At 40.2% G+C, this 24523-nt stretch overlaps 1 protein-coding gene across 5 annotated transcripts in view; it reads right to left on the bottom strand.

The window, feature by feature from the left end:
• Window positions 1–12535, bottom strand: part of TTC8 (tetratricopeptide repeat domain 8) — a 45980-nt gene extending 33445 nt beyond the window's left edge. For 2 of the 5 annotated variants that reach the window (XM_050897804.1, XM_050897806.1), the window contains exon 1: window positions 12377–12535. In XM_050897804.1, the coding sequence (XP_050753761.1) occupies window positions 12377–12484 (108 nt within the window). In that variant the 5' untranslated portion in view covers window positions 12485–12535. Of the gene's footprint in view, window positions 1–3866; window positions 3897–12376 lie in introns of all 5 variants that reach the window. The other 3 variants (XM_050897802.1, XM_050897805.1, XM_050897801.1) reach the window with 2 other exon arrangements.
• Between the last annotated feature and the right edge of the window lie 11988 nt (window positions 12536–24523).

Raw genomic sequence — 24523 nt, 5'->3', positions numbered from 1 at the left:
GCAGCTAAAGATACAGTACATTACTATCCACAAGCAACAGTCTTTAGAAAGATGATCTAAAACTCCCTTGTTCAAAGCATCAGCTGTAAAAAATGTGTAAATGTATAGATTAAGCATCTCAGATTGTGAGATTATTGGAGTACTTGTTAGTGAACTGAACTGACAAATTACTACATTAAATGTCTTGGAGGATTATATGAGCACTGTGGAAAGGCAAGTATAATTCTAGCCTATGTGACAAGCTTTGTGTAGACTGTAGAGACACCAAATCAATGGGGAAAAGAAAAACCACTGGCAGCCATACAGAAGTACCAACAAAATAAGTGCAGATCCAACCACTTCCATAACTTAGTATGCCTGTAATGTACTCATAGAGCTGGCATGATAAAGGGAGCCACAAGACCAATCCCTGATCTTCCTTCAGATATTGAACAGATGATCATAAATTTTCCAGAGTAAAAATCACTGCCAAAACAATTAGATTTCTTTCTTTTCTGACACAGGGTATAGCAGTCTGGTGGAAAAGCATGTTTAATATTTACTAAGGAGACATTTCAAAATAGAAACAGACTGATGCTACCTTGATGGAACTAAAGGTCAAACACATGGAAACACTTATTCTTTAAATAAGAGGTAGGAGAAGATCTGGACCTCAGGCTTATTTAATAATTTAAGTAATCATTTAATGGGACACTTCTCATTCATCATATCTCAGACCATCCCTTGCTCTACACTTCCCTCATATTTCTATGCAACTTTATAACCGCCTATCAAAAAGAAAGTATATCTAAAAATGTTGAAATATTTAACTCTCCTTTTTAAAAGTGCTTTCTTCCAAGCAGAAGTAAAGGAGGGATTTAGCCAGCCAGTTCAACCACAATTAGAAACCTTTGTTCAGGTATGAAGAGAAAGGAACAGGGCAGGATGATTTGAATCTAGGCCAGACAGACATAATCCAGATCTGCTTTATTATCTTTTAGTTTCTTTTTATGTAGTAGGGTGACAACCTTTAATTAGCATTGAGATTTGCAGTTAGATGTTCAACACCCTTAACTGTTTTTCATTATTCTATAGAAGTATTTAGTTTGTTGAATTTTTAACATCTTGACGGTACTCTGCTTTTTTCAAAGATGTCTATGTCTAAAGTCAACGTAACCATGTCTATATTGGGAATATGCTGAAATTAGAGCTCTCAGTATAGCCAAACACAGGCTAATTTCCTAGTAGAGATAAGAAAAGCTGCCCATAGTAATGATCTTTTCCTGGGAATTGAAAGTAGCAACTTCTCTGCACTAATTGCTAAAACTGGGGCCAATTCTTAACATAGACATAAGTATATCACTGTGATTTTTCCAACAACAAAGATGAGATACTGTGTTTTTAAAAGCAGCACGTCTCTCTGTCATTATTGGACAAATACCTGTCATAAAAAATAGATTACTTAGGCTGCTCTTCCAGTCTCAAGGTCCCAGTCTGAGGCTTCACAGCCAACAAAAAATTCAAATATCGCATATTATTCCTTAATTAAACATCAGTCTGTAGATTAGAGTATTGCCTGCAGCAATGTTTGTTACAGGACTTCTGATCAAAACAGCAAGAGAGAGAAAAATGTCAAATTCGTTACTTAAACTATAGAAGGATAACCTTTACCTTGGGAGGTAAGAAGACAATTCAAAATTCCTAACTATTAGTTACAACACCCATATGAAACAAAACTATCATTTCTGTGTATGCACACAGTTATGCTGAATATCTGAAAAATCAAGGTGTGGGAAAAGGAATTAGAAATGTGTACTGACACACAAATAAAGAAACACGTAGGAAAAAGATCTTTTTTTCGAAAGAATTAAATGAAATTTCTGACACCCTTTTCATTCATAAAAAATTTGCTACTTATAAAAAGTCACATAGGACTTTATTAGAACTACGGCATATGGCTGATGTCTTACTTTTTAAGAGAAAACCTGAGAGATGTATATTTTTGTTAAAACAGACCCACCCCAACAAATTTTTTTTTTTTTTTTTTTTTTGTTCATAAAGTAAAGGTGCCTTTTATCACATAAGATGTAAAACTCATGCAAGGTTCAAAGATTTTCTGAACAGCTCAGTACTTTCAACTTTTGCTGACTTTCTATAAAGAATTTGTACCAGTAGTCCGGGTATCTCCTATAGCTACTTTATCCTTGTATGAAGCTTTCTTTCTGTGTTGCAGTTTTTAGTTATCCAGAAAAATTTTAACAATTCTGCTCATAAGAAAGTACACAGTTTTAGTAATTTACTGTAGTACAATGTACACATTTTTTGCTCAGTGAAAACCTGTAAGGGTTTAATCTGAAACTAATGCAGAAGAACTTCAGCTTAAAAGCTTCAATTAAAATGAACAAAAGCAGCACAAAACTGGAAGAACTCCACTGCCAACAGTGAGAGGAAGGCTCACTTATAATCACAAAAAGCCATAAAAAAAAATGCACACATTTCTGAGTAACCACATGACAATATTATTTACACCTCAACTTAGCACAAGTTTGTCCACTCAGACTGTTGCCTCAGATTCCATTTATATTATCTGCTCTCTCTCTGTGGGATCAATAATTTTGTGTTGTGACAAGCGACATGTCTGGCGTTTATGAAGAAGACTTCAATTTTTATGAAATGGGCACTTAAACAGCAGGAACAAGAAAGGGACAGCTCATTTCAGACAACCCACCTACAACATAGTAACAGATTTAGCTTGCTTAACTCAGAACACAACTTTACAATAACTAATAGTAATTAAAGAGGGAAGCAATATCTTAAGTACCGTAAGTACAGAAATGTGATATAGTATTTCTTAAGAAGTCTAAACTCCAGGAAGAAAAGTGACAAAGTGTTTTTCAATTAGTTCCTGAGAACTGGTTTGTCACTGAATCAAGTATCTTCCTCTTGTTCCTGAAAAGTCCAAAAACCAAATTAAAAAAAGATAAAATCTAAATCTAAATGTATTTTCTGAATCTGGTAATGCACATTTCTAAGAAGTTTCATTCTCCAATAAACCCTTCCATTATCATATTATTCCGTACACTATGAAAACCCCAGAACGCAACAACTACCCTGTGAAGCGTAATCTTTAAAGTCAAGAAGATATCTGGCAGTATTTCACTGAAACCATTTTGTATGCAAACAACTTGCATAACTTCATTGGAATGTAATCGGAGACTTGTAAAATATGTTATTGAGCTGTATTTAAAGATGCAATTTCATATTGCATTTAATCTCTTCTGACTGCGGGCTGGAGCCAAAAGACGCCACCACCTGCACATTACTATTCTTCCCACTGCAGTAATCTAGTGCTAATATGGACAGAGTGAAAACTAATCAATTACTCTCAGTCTTCCATCACTTATGCAAAGCATCATCATGCAGCTTCACAACTACCAGACTCTACACAAGGTAGGCAGTGAGAATGAGGTGCAGGAGCAGGAAGGGCATGTGTAACAGCCCACCATTACACTGCATTAAATGAAACATGAAAGTGAGCCCTAAGAGCATAAACATTGTTCTGTCTGTGAAATACACATTGGCTTTTTCCTAATCTCATCAGCAGATGAAAGTCATTCAGTTCAAGATAGATTCAATTTAGCTTTTAGAAGGCACTAAGCTACTGAACTGCTGAATAAACCTATAGGAAATACACGAGAGAAATAAACTTCTATCAAATATAAAAGATGCCTATTTAAAATACCCCTTATCAAATGTACTGCCTTACCAATGATGAAAAACAAATTTATGCTGTTAAGGATTTAACAACAAAACAAGTATTATTCAGTGCATTAGAAATTCTTCCTAATGATTGTACCTAATAATTGTATTTATGAAAAGAATTTTACCTGAAACACAGTGTATTCAGAGTCAGGCTCCTGAAAAGAGAGGATATAGTAATTGAGGAATGGAAATGCCAAACAATAAAAAGAACAACAACAAATGGAATTATACTCTGGGACCACCTCATTTTGTACAAACATTTTCTCTCTGACACATATATCCAAATTTCCATTTTATTACATTATCTCAACTTACACACGTTATGGAGCTGATCAATGTTTTACACAATGAAAGCAGATTTGCAGTAAGTACATTTTTCAGATACCTTTTGCTTTCTTGCTTCTGCTGGATTATGTTGGCCAAATCTTAGATTAACATTACAGAATTATTAAACAGAAAAAAGGTACATTTAAAAAAACAAAAAAAGAAAAACTTGGAAGATGTAAGCAAATCTCTCAAAAATTAATCAGATTATTAGGCCATGGGCTCTAGAATGCCTACGTAATAAATTCCATCTTTGTGCATTTTTGTTAGCTGCTGATGGTGATCACACTGATATCACTGAAGTACATAAAAGAAAATTTCTGCACATACTGAATTTTTTTTTGTACTTTCATGATGGAAATGATGTATTTATTGTATTCTGGACAGTAATGCTGTAAGTGGAATAAATGTCAAACTAATGGCTTATTGCACCATCCAATAAACAAAAGGAAAACTACCAGATGAAGTTTACTACAAGCCAAAAAGCAGGAACTTGCATCTGCTTGAAAACTGGAGGTAAAAGTGAGTAAATACTAACAACAGGAAATGTAGGTTTATCATCATTTATTGTGTAATTATCATGTTTATATAATATTTAAACTATCCTTCAGGGCTTCTGCTGCTCACTTCCAGGGACTGGGGAGGAATTTTTCCTCTCTAACGTATTACTTAACTTTAGGGGGAAAGACAAGGAAGGTGGGAGATAGATGTTACTTTCTCTAAATCACTATTGGTCTTTTGTAGAGTCAGATCATTTCTGCTCCTAGAGGCAGTGGAAAATTTCTTACATATCCAGCCTTCTGTAAATCTGTCATAGTTAAGCCAGCTATATTAGACTGAATATAGAACCTTAGAGTAATTCAGACTAGAAAGGGACTTCAGGAGGTCTCTAGTCCAAAGCCCTGCTCAAAGCAAGGTCAGCTATGAGGTCTGTTGAGGTTGCTCAGAGCTTTGTCCAGTTGGATCTTGAAAACTTCCAAGGATGGAAACTGCACAATGTCCCTGTGCAACCTGTTCCACTGCCTGACTGTCCTTACAGAGAAATGTTTTTCCTTATATCAAGCCAAAGCCTCCTTAATTTCAATTTATGTTCGCTGTCTCTCACTCCATGCACCACTTGAGGGGCCTAACTCCATCTTCTTGATAACCTCCTTGTATGTATCAGAAGGCTGCTATTAGACCACACCAATGTCTTCTCCAAGCTCCAGCACTGCCCCGCGTGCCGTTAGCTTCCATTGCAGCCAGGGCACACTGCTGGCTCATGTTTCACCAAGAGAATGATAAGGTCAAGCTTGCCCTTTTCCTCTGTAGTATGAGACATGGTTTACTTCTTCCAATTTGAGCATTTTTACTCAGTAAATTCCATGACAGCAAGGACCTGGAAGACTGGTGATGGTCTCGCATCTTCCTTCTGCAGTGTACTGGAATTTCTGTGGCCTTTTAAGGATCATATTTGGAATCACAAACTTGTTCACTGGTGTTAGAATGCGTAACACAGCTTATAAATTGCGTATTCTACGGAACTGAATGTTAATTGAGTGATTAATCTCAGCTGTCTGTGATGTACCTGGGCTTGACTACAGCACTGAAACTGCCTTTATATTTTAGATGTATGATTAAATGAACTCCAAATTCTTTTAATATGTTGTTTTATTTATAGTACTCGTCTTCTAAAAAATAAACTGTTCTAGCTTTCTAAGTAATAAAGAAAAGGACACTGAAATATTTCAGCTTGATTTTATTCACCCCATTGTGTCCAAGTGTTACAGCACATATGGTGTACTAGAAAATGGTTTAAGAGCAGTAGGTGATCTTCCATACTGTATGTGCTACAGTAACTAATGAGGACAAGGTTAGGCATATTATGTCAACACTAACTCAAAAATGCCGTGATGTTACAGACGTGTATCTTATTTTAGGCACTGTTCATAAGTTTAAAAAAAAATTTGAAAATAAAACAAATTTGCTTATGTAGGAGCATTCATATTACTAAAAAATTCAGAAATGACATCCCTCATCACTTTGGAAAAAGGTAGAGTCGACCAATAATACTTACTAAAAACATTGCTCTCTCTTAATGGTAGGTGATAGTATGCATTGTTCATACATCCTAATATATTGTTTCAGTTTTTGACAAGAAGTAACTTAAGATTTTAAATAACCCTCAAGCAGGTGATAGAATCCTCCCATTAAACACAAGTCTGGAACATCAAAAACTAACATTAAAATATAATATATTTTAACATGGGTGGATCCAGCAGTTGCTACTCATGCAAGTAATCCACTGGAACCAGATTCCGAATACAGATTTCTTTGAGAAGATTAACAAATAGCATTGCCCTGTAAGCTTGTATCTCAAAACAAAAGGTCAAATTTATTCTTCATTTACATGTATAAAGCTCCTTTGAAATTAATAAGATTGTAAAAGCAATGAAGGAAGGATTTAACCCAGATCTCTAAATCCACTGAGGGCATTTTAAAATTAAAGTGAATGTGTAAACTCAGTTTATTTGAAGACCAAAAATATTTAGAAAAATTAAGTCTTCTGGTGCTTATAGCCTAGAAGAGGGAATGAAACAAGATTACATACCTTATATTCTAATAAAGCTTCATTCTACGATTAATTTCAGGTGAGTAAGATTCAATACATGCATTCTGAAAATGCTCTTCAAATGATTAAGAGCAGAAACACAGAAAAAACATTACCCAGGAACAATGACTTCACTGTATGTATCACTAATTTTTATGCATAAACTTAATAATTACAGCCTCTTGAATCAATAACTGATTTCAGTTGAAGATGCTTTTTCAAATCAAGTTCCATGTACATAAACATATCCGTGATAACTTTAATATGACCTTACAAAAACCAGTATGCAAGTAATAGTAGCTGAAAGTTCACCGTGGGAGAAGAAAGGACAAATGAACAAAAGCAAATCCTCATAGCAGACCATTAATCAAGTTAAAGGCAGGACATCCACTGTATGTCTATTAATTACATTAGGCATTTTTTTTTTTTTTTTATTGTTAAACTACAGCAGGCCTCATACATTGGTGCTCGTTATTGCCTTGAATCTGACATATGGAATACAAGGAAGAATAATCAGATTAGGTAACTAATCAGGATGATCAACACAGACAGCCCTGGATTGTATCTCCTCTAGGTCATGCTATGGCTATAAACATAGAAGAGAATGCCTGTTTGCTCACAATAGGAAATAATTAAACTGAACATCAGTACTTTATGTGTTTGTATGCCCAAATGCTAGTCATAGAATATATAGTTTTTATCTATCCTGGGATAAGATTGTCAGCACAGAAGTAAATTCCATCAATAAAATTTATATTCCTTATTCTTAAATGAAGAAACATACAGGACATTTTATAGAAAAAAATATTTCAGTCTTCCATAAAATCTAACTCAGTAGCAGCTGATTATTATCCTATCAAAGTGTTCAGCACATTTTATTCATTAAGAACTCTTCAGGAAAACATAATTGATTTTAAAATGTTTTGATTTCATTGATGTGTTCTTTAAAAATTCAACCTTATAATGGCATAGCATTTGATACTGTTACATAAGAAAATTGCCAATTCATGCCTAGTTGGCTAAAAGGTCAACACCATACCTTAAAAACCTCCTAGGGCTTACCGCATCTGGTGACAGAGTTCAAAGAGAGTTCTACACCAATTAAGATAGCTTCTAAATGTAAGTACACGTAACTATTGATTGGATCATCAGTAAACTTATTTTTGAGACCTTCAAATCATCTTTTACCATGTTCTTAAAGGAGAACTTAAACATCATTATACTTGTAATGAAAACATATTCTGAATACTAAGCTATATGTACAGGGAGTGGTAAATTAAGAGATATATCAAGATGTACCGGTCAAGAAAATTTCTTATTACATTTCTAAGTGTCACTGGCAAAAACGCCTACTTCTAAGGCTATCGTAGAAAGCTGATTTCAGCTGCCCATAGTTTGTGACAGTGTTGCGGACGCAATGGAGCAGGAGTGGTGCTATCATTTAGCAGACCAGCTGACAGCTGGGAAAAACGGACAGGCTTTCAGATAAGCAAGGTTGTCTCTTTCAGGCATGAAAACACTCTCAGATTATGCACTGTTAGTCTCTTCCTTTACTTACTTATTGTTACATCACATGACTTAGAAGGGAGAAGGCTAGTTGCCTGAGCATGAAAAAGTTCTCACCTGTAACAGTCACAGTCACTCAACCATTCTTAGCACCTCTTTAAAGGATATCATCTCCTGTGGCTTGGTTTATATAATGTCCTAACGCATGCTGTTTAAAGAAGTGAATCCCTGAACAGTGACGGAGGCTACTGTTCTTGTAAGATTCTTCTTTCCCTGGTTGCAGAGGTTGGGAGGCACATGCTTAGCAGAATACGGGACAAGAGGATGAGAACAGATGGCACAGTGATTACAGCAGTTGAGTATTCCCTTGTGCTGCACAGCAGCTCACTTAATCCAAACTTTCTGTAAGTGTTGTCATTTGTCTGTTTGCTTTCCTGGTGCCCAACATGACACGTCGGGCCTGATTTGCAGAAGTGCTTCCATTAAGGGTTTGACTATTAAATGTTTCAGAATTGGTATGTGTTTTTAAGCATAATAAACCACACGTTGGGTTAGGTACCAAAAATGATACATACATAATTTTAGCTATTTCTCCAGGTTACACTAAAATACTACTATGTAATTCACACAGATGGAAGACAGCACCATTTTCTGGTAGGTGGCTGAAAAGACAGAAATAAAGTTTGATCAAAATATTTAGGAACTACTGATTTCATTAACATGCCACCTTCTAAAGTAACACAGACTTCAGGAATCAACAGTCAATCTGCCTGAGAACAGTCTTGAATTCTTAATTAACTTTAAAAAAAAGTAATCTTGGATCACTTTTCTAGTATTCACAACTACAGCAACTTAACTGATATGCCACCACTAGAATAAATAGAGAATAATGTAAAATAGTATTAGACTAGGCAAGCCAGGTATACAAGTAATGTATGTCACTTATATGAGCTCTAATTACCTCAGTGTTCAGCCTTGGAGTTTAGTATCTTTCATATACTAATGAAACTAACTAACCGTTTTATAAGAATAATGGTTCTATTAAATGCAAAGTATACATGCTGCAATACGTAAACATGATTTGCTTTTTCATTCTGTTGTATTAAGTAGGTTCAAAATAGTTTGTAAGGTTTCAACTACATATAAAACACATTCTTGAGGCACGTTACTAATTCCTTTACTCTATGCCTGAAGTCTAGCAGGGCAAACATGACAGATTGGTACTTGAAAGCAGCAAGTGTTAGAAAGTAATGAGCTGAAAGCGCAACAGCCTAGCTGGGGAAAAGACCTGCAAGGCTTTACAAATGAGAAACAAAATAATAAAATGCAGGCCTACTTGGACAGATAACCAGTAAATATTAAGATTTTGTGTTGATTACAATAAAAAGTGTGAAATCTAGAACATCACCAGCACAGTTGACTGAAGAAGAGAAATGCAATTCCATGTTAAGTCTGCCATGAATGTTAAAGCTATATTTTAACTAGATAATTAGAAAATGTTTTACTTGAAGAGATTTCAAGTGTAAGCCTTTGTATGTTGAGTTGATTTGAGTTTGGTTCAAGTTGCACTTTTGAAAGTTATTTAACCGATATTCCGGTTTCTCCAACCTGCTGTACTAAAATAAACAGGTGGTATAAATAATGCTACATCTTTCCTGTCAGGAGCCGTGCTCTTTGTCTGGACTAACAGAGAGGAATGATGGAAGAAAGCTATGTAGCCATTACATTATACACCATGAAGTACAGTATACTCTATGATCCTTCTGAAGAAATATGCTGAATTGCCACTTAAAAACCACCTCTCAATTTATTTTATTTTTTAAGAAGTCTCTAAACTGTTACTCCACTTACATAAAGTACTTATATAGAGTAAAATCCACTTGCTGGTGTCTGCAAACTTGTGATGTACTTTACTTGAACATTGCTCTATGAAATCTCTTTCCAGAGAAACACTGAAACATTGTTCCATGCACTTTTAAAATGTTAAAGAAGACGACTGGTATTTTCCAAGCTAAAGCAGATATATTTTAAAATATTTTTAGAAGTAATTAATTCCTGCTTAAAAAGAGCTCTTAATAAGGATTCCTCAAGGAGATTATATGGGGCAAGAGCCACACTAACCATATTTCAAGTTTGCTTCTACAGAAAGCAAAGACATTTCTTTTCCATCTAAACTTTCAGATAGGTTTGAAATATGCTGCTGCTGCTGAAAAGGACCTTTTTCACATAGAACTGTGAACAGGAATATAGCTCTGAAACAAACATATTGAAGTTATAGAGTCCAGTCCTTTGCAGGCAACCATGACCTGGAAGTCTTTTCAAAACACTGATGAAACTTGATCTTAAAATTCAGAGACTTCATATAGGACCTCTTCTAAGAGCTTGTGATTTGATGTAGCATAGACACCATTCATATCCCCATCCTCCACTATTTCTCAAGGCATAATTATCTTAAATGTTTTCACTCTTTCATTCTTATAGAAGATGAAGCTTATAGGCTGGTGTGATCATTTCAAAGATTAAATTAAGTGACCAATTGTTTGTCACAACTTCATATAGTTTTTGGAAAAACTCTCATATTGCTGGTATGTAAGGTCCTGGTTCTTAAGCAGAATGTGTAGCTTTATCTAAGAAACAATTTAATTTATATACTTAAATGTTTGCAGCATGTGTGATCAATATTTGGAAGACAGAAGGAAAACCAAATGGGATCTACATCCTCTCATTGCTGTTTTGTTATTTTCCTCCTAAACATTTTTCTCAGCCTTGTACACCTTCTATTCCTTACCCCACTTCCGTCAGTTGCAGATGTCTTCAACAAGTTCCCCAGTGCCACTGGAAACAGCCCAGAAAAAGTTTGGAGTTGCCAGGTGTAACAAAACAATTTTATACTTCAGCTTCAGCATACAGGAGAAATGAAGTTGTCTTTATATTTCCATGTTGAGATCATAGATTGGAAAATGTTTTACTAATTAAAAAACTTGTAAATGAATAGCAACAGAAGCACTATGATCTTGACGACTCTTACTTATTGTTATTATCTGTACTGTCTCAAGAGTTTCTATCACGAATCAAGTGCTGTACTTCCATACACAAAGATTACATGTATCAAAACCCAATAATGTAAATACACATAAACGACACAGGACTTGCACAGAACTAATACTCAATCCCATTTAGTGTTCAGAACCAAATTTCTTGGAATGTCTTCTTCACTAAAATTTTTCTGCTGATGGCTGCTTGTTGGTGCCTTACAGTATACAACACAAACAAAAGCATCTTTAAAATATCTATCCTAAACCAGTTTAAACAATTACTGTGCTTTACATTTAGACTTACTAATTTACTGTAAAGCATTTATGATGGAGTCCATTCAATTACTGTTTTCCAAATATAGCAGTAAAAATGTTTGCATGCATACAAATATTAATCCAGAAAAACATTCTCAAATCCTTCCTTCTTACAGAAGGGTAAGAAAATATGCAGGTATTGCACAACACATGCCCAACATTTCCACAGACTTTGCAGCTGGAGAAAGAGCAAAGAAAGAGGAATGGAAACGCCTTCTGTCCCAAGGTAATGCTCATACGTAAGCTGAGCTAAAATTGGTGTCTCTTAACCTTATGAGGTGTAGTCCATACAGCAACTGTGATATCTGAACATCTGTGTAAAATCAACAGTAACATCCTTAAGCAGACCTGTTTTTTAGTCTTGGCTTTTCTTCCTTTAACCCCGAAAAATCTTGAGTGAGTTAAAATTCTTGTTGTGGGGAGTCCTGGGACCCCACTACTGTCACAGTTTCGTTCCCAGCAGCACAACGTACCTGTTGCACTACTCCCCTCTCTTTACTTGGCTGGGGCTGGGGCGGGAGGGGTACTACCGGGCCGTCTCTGAGGAGGAGCCGGCAGCCCGGCACTCACCGCCTCTAGTTTCAGGAGAGATTTAGGGAGCTCGGTGAGAAGGCGCTGCCCGGCCCCCCTCCTCCTCCTCCTCCTCCTCCTCGCAGAGCACGGCGCGGCCCAGCCCTCCCCGGCCCGCTAACGGGGGGGGGGCGTCACACCGGGCCTCTCCGGCAGCTGCAACAGGTAAAGAGGGAGTCCTGTGGCGCTCGCCCTGTCGGGCGGCCGGGCCGCTGAGGAAGCGGAGACGCGGCCCGCTGCCGACCGACACCACCGCCTCCCGCCCCGGCCAGCCGGCGCTCCCGGCCCCCGCTACCTGCTCGCCGGGCGGCCTCTCCAGCAGCTGCGAGCAGAGATCCGAGCACTCCCGGAACTTCCTCCGCCTGAAGTAGCTCCAGGCCTGGAACAGCGGCTCCAGCCCCATCCCGCCAGCGGGACCGCCACAGCAGCTCCAGCTGGGCCCCCGGCACCTCCCGGCCCGCTGCCTGCCGAGCGAGGCCCGGGGCGGAGCGCGGGCGGCCGAGCCGCTGCTACGGAAACGGCAGGCCCCGCCAGGCCGAGGCGGGGCCTGCGCGCCGTGCCGTGAGGCTGCAGGGGAGGCGGGCGGGCGGCGGCTGTGAGCGGCCCCCGCGGGGTCCTGCGGCCGGTCCCAGCCAGCTGTGGTGCGCCGCTGGGCAGGGAGCTGCGGCCCCGCTCTTGGGCCGAGCCCCTCCCTGCAAGAGCCTCTTGTAGGCTGATGCATGATGACTGAAAGCAGAGTTTGATCTGTCATATTGAGAACAGTAGATTTCAAGTAACCCCACTGTTTTTAACTGTGTCCTATTATTTGCTGTCCTATTATCAAGAGCCATTTCGAATTGGAGTACGTGCCTAAACAAGAAGAATACAGTCCTTTAATCCTTATTTGGGTAAAATGTCCTTTAGAGCCATGCGAGTCCTGGTGCAGAAAAGTACAGATTGCTGTGAGCAGTACTGTTTTCAGTCTTGCAGACTCCATTAGTTCCTTTAGTTCATTAGTTCTTGCAGAGAGACTATAAGACTGAAATATTTAGAAATGAAAAAAGCTGGAATACAACTACTCTTACTTTCTATGTATTGTAAGATGCTGATTGCAACCATCAGCCCAAGTAAAAGGAAGAAAAAATCCCTAGGGATGCTCGGAGAAATAAGTGAGCTTATGGTGTGAAAATCTCTGATGGATGAACACTAACATGACAGCTAAAAGCATGTCATTGGCATTTTAAGAGATCATTCTGGTTTTATTGCTTCTGTCTCACCTAAACTATCAGTTTGTCCAAGATCCATGAAATGGATATCCAGGCTAGCAAGGTTGATGTCAGGTGGAAAGATGGAGGAACAGAAGTGCCAGTCCCAGGACTAGGGCTTATTCTAATATGGGAGTAAGTGGCTTGAACTGAAGTAGCAGCTATAGACAGCTGGGTTTTGGTTGTGCCATGAAGAGTGCACAGGTGTATTGGGTTTGCATGGCAAGGTTTTGGTAGCGGGGTGGGGGGGCTACAGGGGTGGCTTCTGTGAGAAGCTACTAGAAGCTTCCCCTATGTCTGATAGAGCCAATGCCAGCTGGCTCCAAGATGGACCTGCCGCTGGCCAAGGCTGAGCCCATCAGCGACGGTGGTAGTGCCTCTGTGAGAACCTATTTAAGAAGGGGGAAAAAATTGCTGTGGAACAGCAGCCAGAGAGGGGAGTGAGAAACTATATGAGAGCAACAACTCTGCAGACACCAAGGTCGGTGACGAAGGAGGGGGAGGAGGTGCTCCAGGCACAGGAGCAGAGATTCCCCTGCAGTCCATGGTGAAGACCATGGTGAGGCAGGCTGTCCCCCTGCAGCCCATGGAGGTTAACAGTGGAGCAGATATCCACCTGCAGCCCGTGGAGGACCCCACGCCGGAGCAGGTGGATGCCCAAAGGAGGCTGTGACCCCACGGGAAGCCCGTGCTGGAGCAGGCTCCTGGCAGGACCTGTGGACTCGTGGAGAGAGGAGCCCACACTGGAGCAGGTTTGCTGGCAGGACTTGTGATCCCGCGGGGGACCCATGCTGGAGCAGTCTGTGCCTGAAGGACTGCACCCCGTGGAAGGGACCCATGCTGGAGCAGTTTGTGAAGAACTGCAGCCCGTGGGAAGGACTCACATTGGAGAAGTTCGTGGAGAACTGTCTCCCATGGGAGGGACCCCACGCTGGAGCAGAGGAAGAGTGTGAGGAGTCCTCCTCCTGAGGAGGAAGGAGCGGCAGAGACAACGTGTGATGAACTGACTGCAACCCCCATTCCCTGTCCCCCTGCGCCACTGGAGGGGAGGAGGTAGAGAAAATCAGGAGTAAAGTTGAGCATGGGAAGAAGGGAGGGGTGGGGGGAAGGTGTTTTAAGATTTAGTTTTTATTTTTCATTATCCTACTCTGATTTGCTTGGTAATAAATTAAACTAATTTCCCCAAGTTGAGTCCGTTTTGCCCGTGACGGTAATTGCTGAGTGATCCCCCTGTCCTCATCTTGACCCACGAGCTTTTTGTTATATTTCCTCTCCCCTGTCCAGCTGAGAAGGGGGAGTGATAGAGCAGCTTTGGTGGGCACCTGGTGTCCAGCCAGGGTCAAACCACCACAACAGGGAAACGGTGATCTGAGTGAAGTCTTTTCTGGGACTCGTGCCATCCCCAGTTAAGAAGGGTGGAAAGGAAATAGTACAATAGCTTCTGTCCCTTGTCTGTTTTTAAGTCATTGTGGGAGTCCATATGTGCTGCATTCCAACAAAACATGTAGAAGACTTGCACAAGGAGACTCACTGTATACCTCAGGTTTGTCAGAAGAGTGAACAATATTTCTTATTGCTCTGTCAGACCATCTGCTGTCATACTGCTATGCAGTTGTACTACTGTGGCTGAGTAACTATTGAGCTGTATGATATTATCCCATTTTGTTTACAAATTCTTTTAAATGGCAAATCCTTCAGCATGTGTTTTATGGTCAGGTTTAGCACAATGAACAGGATGTGCTGTTCAGAGAGATTGTGAACATTGGTCAAAAACTACAGATTTATTAAAAATACTAACTTGAAGTTCCTCCACTTTTGTGTACGTTTATGAGATGATCTGTTTTTAAATGCTTTAAATGCTTGCTGTTACCGTGTTAGGTAATTCAGCACGTCTGGGCTGATACTTTTTTATAGAATGTAATGTGAATGGCACTTTCAGTTTGTAGAGACATATTTTGAGGTCAGTACATTAGTTCCAAAGTTGTGAGATTAAAATGCCAAACTGGTGTTAGTTGGTTTACTGGAGACAAATAATGCCAGAATGTTTTATACTTGCTGTTTTTGGAAGGTGGTTTTCTTTTGTGAACAGCCCACCACATCAGTTAAACACACCATTTATCTGCACAGGAAAACAGAGGAGACCAATAGCTCCTAAATTTTATTGATTCCAACACTACCATCTTAAAAACCTCATAATTAAAGTGCTCCATGTAATTTTTTCTTTGTGAACACCTACTTTAAGCCTTAATATCTTAATGACTACTTCCAGACTACAAAGTAAATTAAATGTCTAAGGATGCTAAGAATGTTTGATTATAACAGTCTTTTTAATGATTTCCATTTTGAGATAGTGAATCAAAATGAAACACAATGAAGCGGTGATTGCAGGCAGAAACAATGGATTAAGGTTTCCAAGTACTCTGTCAACCTGGGAGCTGTGCATTCAGGTGAGCAAGTGGTGGATTAGTCGTAGATATTATCAACTACTCCGTGTTCTCGCTCACCTGAGGGTGTTTGGCTTGACAAAGAAACAGTGTTTTCTGTTTCTTAGGGAAAAGAATGGATCTTCAAGGTGACTTGGCTTTCCAGCAGAAAGCAGTGGAGACCCAGAAAGAGGCACAAAGCTGTATGCTTTATATGGGGGTTGAACTTGGATTTCCTCTGATGAAAGCTGATGACTTTACAGAAGAAAAAAATGAGATGAGGCTGTGTGACTAGAAACCAATGTGAATAAATTGTGAGTCATGTGAGCTGCCAGTATTTGGTCCCTGGTCATGGGAGGATGCCCCTGAAAGCAAGAAAAACAGTAAGCATTTCAAATAGCTCTCTTGGGAGGAGAGGTGGAAAATTAATGCTTTTCATGTAAAAGAATTGCAAATTTAATCAGTAATACACATATTACTGGACTTCAGCCATAGTTTTATAGCACCAAGATTCTATCTATAACAAGAAAGGTCACAGTCTTTCAAAGTTAGCCTCTTAGATACTGCCATGTGGCTTCTCAGCAAAAGAAAGGGGAAGATGATCCTGGAGCAATTTTTATTTGTTACATTGTTGGGAAGGTATTCATTGCACTTAGTGATCAAGCTGAAGTAATGTTGTCCTATGGTAGCAATTAGATCAAGATGGATCTTCAACTTTTTTACAATGAGAAGATTTTACAGTGTTGAGAATGACAGGAAAATGTTTTCTCCTTCAAGCTGTAATGTGCAAGGGTTTTTTGCTCACTGTTTGGCTGCAGATATGAGAAGGAGGTTTTTTTCAGTTTCCACATGATGGTATGCATCTAACTTAAATGTATGAAGCCAGAAAGAGTTGTCCTGGCAAGCCTAATTCATCCACCCATGGCAATGTGAACACTCAGAACTAAAATTATAAAGCAAAAAACTGTACCTTAGATCAAAGTTCAAAGAAAGATGAATCTATATAATAACTTGTCAGCAATACTTATATGAGGAAGAGCCTTTGATTATTTCCTTTCTATAGCTCCAAATATAAAACAACTGTGATTCTGGAAATTTAGCTTTTATTAAACCATTTACTTTCATGGCCTACCTGCCAGCATGTAGAATGGAAACACACCGTCACCCTCCTCCTGCTTCCAGATCACATCATAGTTTTGTCTGCTTTCCAGAAGCTACGCATGGTCCATTGAACATTTCACTGATAAGTGCTCTAGATAGGCACGCTTGTATAAGGGTAGGAAAAAGTGAAGATGGACAGAGAAAGGTGTGTCCACCCAAGTAGGCAGTTACGATACATGTAAGTCCCTGCTCATGTGTTGCCTCTCTATGTGCACTATTCAGAGGATGAATATAGATCTGAGAATATCTATGTTTGTCCTCCATAAAATCTTAGAGAATGTCAATTCTCTAAACTGTGGCACTGTTTTGTTTTTGGAAACAGCTGTCTAAAAAGTATGTCCTGATCCTGGAGGAACATTGCAAAGAAGACTCAATCCAATATTGACAGATTTCTGTATAAGCAGAGCACTTAGACATACAATTACACATGATTCAACCTGTCGTACCTTTCAAGTGAGGCCAATCCCCTGCTGCAGATGCTACTTGCATGCCTGGAGTCCAGTCCTACCTCAGCAGCAGGCATAAAAATGTGTTCTGTCTGTCACAGCCTGCTGCTGCTACTAGGTGAGGCCAAATCCCCAAGTGTGCTGCTGGTGTGCTTTCCTGGCACACTTATATCCTTGCCTGTCCCTGGTATTGGCACAGAGATCATCTTATGCATATCATCTTTGAAGTCTTTTCCACTGATAATGCTGGCTTTCACTTCCTGCATAGGGGAATGTTCTGAGCTTTTTAATATAGGGATTCTCATTTACCTTGATTATCAAAATCCCCAAATTTGAACCTTTTAACCAGTCTAGTACTTCCTTCAAATAATAATCTCTGTGGGTAGTCACATTCCACTTCTCTAACTTATTAAAATCCTGGAATAAGACACACAAAGTCCCTGTGTCTTTCTTTGTGTGCTTTGTAGAGCCCTGTAGGGCTGTCCCCCTCCAGTGTAACTGCATGAAAGCTAAACAGCCAGGAATTACATTCAGGGCCTATGACCAGACTACCTTCAGGGAAAGAAAAAGACATAATCCATTGCAGCTGAAGTTAGGTGACATATAAAATTGGGAGAAGTTTCATACCTGTTCGACTGAGCAACTCACCCTATCCATCTGCTTATGATATTTATTTGCCAAATAAATCTGGATCTGAATACTTATTTCTGGCATGTGTAGAGGCACTCTTGCACACTTGTGTAACTCTCAAACACAGCATAGAAGCCAGATAGGTAGTCCAGCGAGTATTTCTAATACTTGCTACCCACTTTCTGGGACACCGATAACAGGATTTTGGAAGGCAGTACACGGCAACTAGTACATTAAGGAATATGTCAAATAAGACTACATAGTGCAGGAATAGAGAATTCCTTCAAGGCGTGTGTAAACTCCCTGGCTGACTTGGGATATAAACAAATCCTGATCATGGTTTAGGACTAACGGTAGGGCTGGTTGGTAGTGCTGATTAATTATCCTATGGCGTACGAGAAAAAGAGAGGGAATTGGATTGACAGAGGAGGTAAAACAGGAGCTGACAAACAGAGACACTATAGCTCTGGCTGTCCTTTCCTGGACTCTGAGTTGCAGTCCTCCCAGACTAATACTCAGATGAGCAATGGGAAGGTACTATAGAGGAATTTTCATATTCTTTTTTCTATGTTTCTCCTAGTTAACAGCAACATTAACTTTTACAACAGGCCGTCAGCATGGGCAGCCATGGACTTTAGTTAGCCTCAGGTCATTTTGCACAGTTTGAGCACAGGCTTGTAAATAGTCTTTTCCATGTCACCTTCTGAGAAGGATAGATTAATTCAGAATATTTCATGTCCAGCTACATAATTACGGTGTTTTAGAGCCCTGCCGTAAGGCCTCTACAGTAGAGGAAAACAATATGTAGGTTATTTTTTGCTCTGTTTCCTTGAGAGTCTGCTGCTGGTCTCCTGGCGTTTGAAGACCCCTGCTCTTTTTAGTTTCCTTGAAGTCAGGTGAGCAGTATTCCTTTTACACACGTATGCCTGGTTCAGAGCTGCTGTGTTTGCTCTGGTGATATGGCCTTCCTGGATGCTAATGAGTCCAAACTGTCTGCTGAGGTATCTGGTACCAGACTCTATTGCAAATGCTGATGTTTATCCCAAAAAAGTGTACCATGTGCATTTGGCTGATGCCAACAGTAAAAGGAAAAAGCCCAGCAATTGCCTTTCTGCAGAGTTGAGGTGTATATAAAAGAGCAAGTACAGAAGGCCAGTAACAAAGCTGATCAGATGCTGCCCTAGAATGCAATCTCCTGCTCCTGCCACCGCCTCTGGGCACTTGCCACTACTGATTCATGTGAACATGAAAAAGGAACTTGCTCCTCGCATTTCCCACAAAGATAAATTCCTCTCTAGTGCATAGTTGTGCAGTGTACCACAAACCCCATTTTTCTAAAGCCATTCTCTATCTTGAAGTTGGACTGGGTGAGTCTGAGCCAAAGGTCAGTGGAAATTTGACTCTGCAAAAGTTTTCTACATGAAAGCTTTTTGCTCTCAGGACTTCATGTGGTTGCAACTTTGTACGTGAGTCCTTTGTACATATGCCTTTCCATGCATGAAGTGAGCCACTGGTGACTTGTGAGTTAATCATAGTCATTTAAGCTGTATATGCTAGATCTAAAAAGAATTCATCCAACTGGGCAGCAAATGAGTGTCCTGTCTCCCCTGTACATAGCCACGCTACACAGCTGGCCTGTAAATAGAATGACTCTGCCATCGCATTGTATTCATCATTAGGCTGACAGAAGCCTGGAGAGTCTGTTTGGCTTCTCAGGAGTTTCCTCACACAAGCTGCAGTGCATGAAATAACTCTCAGTGGCACTCAAATGGATGACATTTGTTGGGGGTCGGGGGTGCACAGTCACAGCTTGGGAGACTGAACATGCTGGCCCTCCTCCACAAAAGCAAGAACACGGTATCTTTCAGACTCTGGCATTAGTATCTGCAAGGTATTAAGGAGTGGTTTTCAGCTCTGGAGCATTTCCTTCATGATGTCATTTATTCAAGTATATATCTGACACCCCATTTGAGAGCTGGAAGTGTTATCTTTCACAAGATAGCTATTCAATGGCTTATGGGAAATTAGGGGTTGGTTTTAGTAAAATTAGTAGTGCTTAAATCTCCATGTTATACTTCAGGAATTACCACTTCTGGCATACTTGTGTATAGTGTGTGGAAAAAGAATAATTTTGAATGTGTGTGGAAACTGCTTAGTTTCTTTCCCATAGCTCAGGGCTAAGACACTCTTTGAGTAGCTTGCTAGAGCTATCTGATTCTTTCACTCACTCTCTCCCAAAATTAGGAAAATTCATTCTGTGGAAAGTTGGACAAAATAAATTTGGGGAATTATACCTCAGATGTATTTGATTTGTGGGAGAAGAACAAATTATAAATTTCCTGTTTAACATTGATAGAAAAAAATCATAATTTAGTAACAGCGACATCCTGGGAGAGATTGTATAGGTGGAAGATGGGCTTCACTGTGAAATGCTACAAGTAGTGTTTGTGTGTGATATTATGAAAGGTGGAAGTTACTTGGCTTGAGTGCAATACAATTCCCACTGACTGGAAAAGGAGAAACATAACCCCCATTTTTAAAAAGGGAAAAAAGGAAGACTCAGGGAACTACAGGCCAGTCAGTCTCACCTCTGTGCCCAGCAAGATCATGGAGTGGATCCTCCTGGAAACTACGCTAAGGCACGTGGAAAATAAGGAGGTGATTGGTGACAGCCAACGTGGCTTCACTAAGGGCAAATCGTGCCTGACAAATTTGGTGGCCTTCTACAATGAGGTTACAGCATTGGTGGATAAGGGAAGAGCAATGGACATCATGTACCTGGACTTGTGCAAAGCATTTGACACTGTCCCACACAACATCCTTGTCTCTAAATTGGAGAGACATGGATTTGACGGATGGACCACTTGGTGGATAAGGAATTGGCTGGATGGTCGCACTCAAAGAGTTGCGCTCAACGGCTCCATGTCCAAGTGGAGACCGGTGACGAGTGGCATTCCTCAGGGGTCGGTATTGGGACTGGCGCTGTTTAACATCTTTGTTGGCAACATGGACAGTGGGATTGAGTGCATCCTCAGCAAGTTTGCCAACAACACCAAGCTGTGTGGTGCAGTTGACAAGCTGGAGGGAAGGGATGCCATCCAGAGGGACCTTGACAGGCTTGAGAGGTGGGCTCGTGCAAACCTCATGAAGCTCAACAAGGCTGTGCTGGTTTTGGCTGGGATAGAGTTAATTTTCTTCATAGTAGCCTAGTAGCTAGTATGGGCTATGTTTTGGATTTGTGCTGAAAACAGTGTTGACAATACAGGGATGTTTTAGTTACTGCTGAGCAGTGCTTACACAGAGTCAAGGCCTTTTCTGCTCCTCATACTGCCCCGCCAGCAAGTAGGCTGGGGGTGCACAAGAAGTTGGGAGGGGACACAGCTGGGACAGCTGACCCCAACTGACCAAAAGGATATTCCATACCATATGATGTCATGCTCAGCATATAAAGCTGGGGGAAGAAGAAGGAAGGGGAGGACGTTCGGAGTGGTGGCGTTTGTCTTCCCAAGTAACTGTTATGTGTGATGGAGCCCTGCTTTCCTGGATGTGGCTGAACACCTGCCTGCCGATGGGAAGTAATGAATGAATTCCTTGTTTTGCTTTGCTTGTGCATGCGGCTTTTGCTTTCCCTATTAAACTGTCTTTATCTCAACCCACAAGTGTTCTCACTTTTACTCTTCCGATTCTCTCCCCCATTCCACCAGGGGGGAGTGAGCGAGCGACTGTGTGATGCTTAGTTGCTGGCTGGGGTTAAACCACAACAAAGGCCAAGTGCAAGGTCCTGCACATTGGTCAGGGAAATCCCAAGCACAAATACAGGCTGGGCGATGAGTGGATTGAGAGCAGCCCTGTGGAGAAGGACTTGGGGTTATTAGTGGATGAAAAACTGAATATGAGCCAGCAATGTGTGCTCGCAGCCCAGAAAGCCAACTGTATCCTGGGCTGCATCAAAAGAAGTGTGGCTAGCAGGCGGAGGGAGGTGATTCTCCCCCTCTACTCCGCTCTTGTGAGACCCCACCTGGAGTACTGCGTTCAGCTCTGGGACCCCCAGAGTAAGAAAGACATGGACGTACTTGAGCGGGTCCAGAGGAGGGCCGTGAAGATGATCAGAGGGCTGGAGCACCTCCCCAGTGAGGACAGGCTGAGAGAGTTGAGGTTGTTCAGCCTGGAGAAGAGAAGGCTCCAGGGCGACCTTATAGCAGCCTTCCAGTACTTAAAGGGGGTCTACAAGAAAGATGGGGAGGGACTCTATCAGGGAGTGTAGTGATAGGACGAGGAGTAACGGTTTTAAACTGAAAGAGGGTAGATTTAGATTCGATGTAAGGAAGAAATTCTTTACTGTGGGGGTGGTGAGACACTGGAACAGGTTGCCCAGAGAAGTTGTGGATGCCCCATCCCTGGAAGTGTTCAAGGCCAGGTTAGATGGGGCTTTGAGCAACCTGGTCTAGTGGAAGGTGTCCCTGCCCATGGCAGGGGGGTTGGAACTAGATGATCTTTAAGGTCCCTTCCAACCCAAACCGTTCTATGATTCTATGAATATAGGCTTGTCTGCATTCTTTTTAAAAAAGTTTTGTAGTCTGGTGATTAGTCCCTTCCATTACATTAAGTAGAAGTGCTTAATTTGGTCATAATACTCAAATGCTCTCCAACCATAATGAATCCCTCCATATTCATTGTGTCAATGCTATCTTGGGACAATGATAGATATGTGATAGAACTATAGAAATCACCAGGGTTTATTAAAGAAAAGTCATGTGCTTGTCTTGTATAACTATGCACATTCATTGTATTAGAAGTGACTTGACCTTAGCTAGTATGTTTTGAGAGACTGTTCTCATCTTCTGTGAAAGGACAGGAAATTCAGTGGTGCTGCTTTATTTACAGCAGGAGTATTGTGATGATATCACTGTATCATGGGTAACTTGAACCTTGCCTTCATTTATTTGAATCAAGTACAGAAAATTCAGGAATCAGAAGTAAGGGAGAGTTTAATTCCTCTTCTGTCTATGGTTTATTCTTCATTTGAAAACTAGATGTCCCTGAGACAGGCTACAATAAGAACTCTTATTATAATTGTTTTTAAATGAAAATATCAGGGAGCTCTATTGAATATCAGGAATCCATTATTATTTATCTTTATTCATAAAAGACATGGGTTTGTATAATTGCTTTTTATAAAACATAGGTTTTGTTGACATCTATATCTGTGTACTGGATTTCAGTTTTGTTTCAATTAATTGTTCAATTATTTGTCAGGATTAAATGTTGCTTAGAGATTTAAATCTGCTTCGCATTTTCACCTTTTATTTTAATACAGTTTTTTTCTTCCTACTGACAAGGGTGCTTTAAACTGATACTGAATACTGGCTCTGAAAGGATAGATGTATTTAATATTTTTCTCCTTTACATACTCCTCCAGAGTAAACTATTGGTATGCCTAAAATGCTTTGCATTTTTCAAATGTTCTTATGACTCTTCTGCATCAGTCTCTTAACATTTAAACTATGAGTATGAGATACATGAATTAGCTTCTTACGAAGTGTGTATGGAAGAGGAGAGTAGGACAGGACTCACCGATATCTAAGACCCCTTTCATTTTAAAAACATAGACGTTATAGGCTGACTTTGCCTTTTTCTGTAAGTCTTCCACAGGGGTCTTCTGTGCACCAAGCAATCATCATACTTGTTTCTTGAACTAGGAATGCTAATTCTCAGGCCTCATCTCTCATCATGAACTCACATTCTTATGATAAAACCAGGAATAGAACCTAAAAATAGTTCCTAAAATTCTGTTGGTATCTTACAATTTCTTATGCAACTCTGTGGAGAAACATCCTGTATCCCTCAGTAGCTAAGTCATTCAGATGCAGGCTACTGCTTCTGTCAGTTACTCATCTCTCTCAAGATGTAAGAATAAAGAAGAAAAATGTAATTTGCTGCTCAATACAATTAACAAGGGCTTGAAAATGAACATTGATGTTACCACACATCTACCTGGAGATTGCCTCAGCTAGAGACGTCTGGCTTGCCTTTGAACAAGAGTTGGCATCATGAAAGATGACATGCAAAAAGGGTTCATTCTAATGATTCAGATGATACATTTGATGTTGGGAGAATTGAGAGCAACAGAGTGTAGAGTGAGCTTTGTTTTGTGTGCTTTCAATGAACCGAACAGGACTACGGATCAGGCCACGCCAAGTGCCTGCTTTTTGGGAAGGCACGTAGTTGTGGCAGAAGAGCACAAAGAGGAAGTTCCTTCTTTACATGCTATTTGCAGCAAGGATCCTGCCACCTGAAGTTGTGATCACATAATATTTGCTTGCAGAACCCATATCTTACTGACTGTAGAAAATTAGGAGAGGTCATGCAAATGAAATTGCATTAAGAGCAGAGTTTTGTGCTGAGGCTTAGATTCAGCATCAGGGAAAGTAATTTGTAGTAGCAGCTGCAGGTTTTATTCTGTGACCAGCCAAGACAACAATACGCATCAATAGCAACTATTGCTATCATAAATAAGAATACTGCTGCTTCTTACTGA

Source organism: Gymnogyps californianus, chromosome 5 (genome assembly GCF_018139145.2).
Source record: "Gymnogyps californianus isolate 813 chromosome 5, ASM1813914v2, whole genome shotgun sequence".
NCBI lineage: Eukaryota > Metazoa > Chordata > Aves > Accipitriformes > Cathartidae > Gymnogyps > Gymnogyps californianus.
The sequence above is the reverse complement of the archived record's forward strand: the minus strand, read 5'-3'. Positions and strand labels throughout refer to the sequence as shown.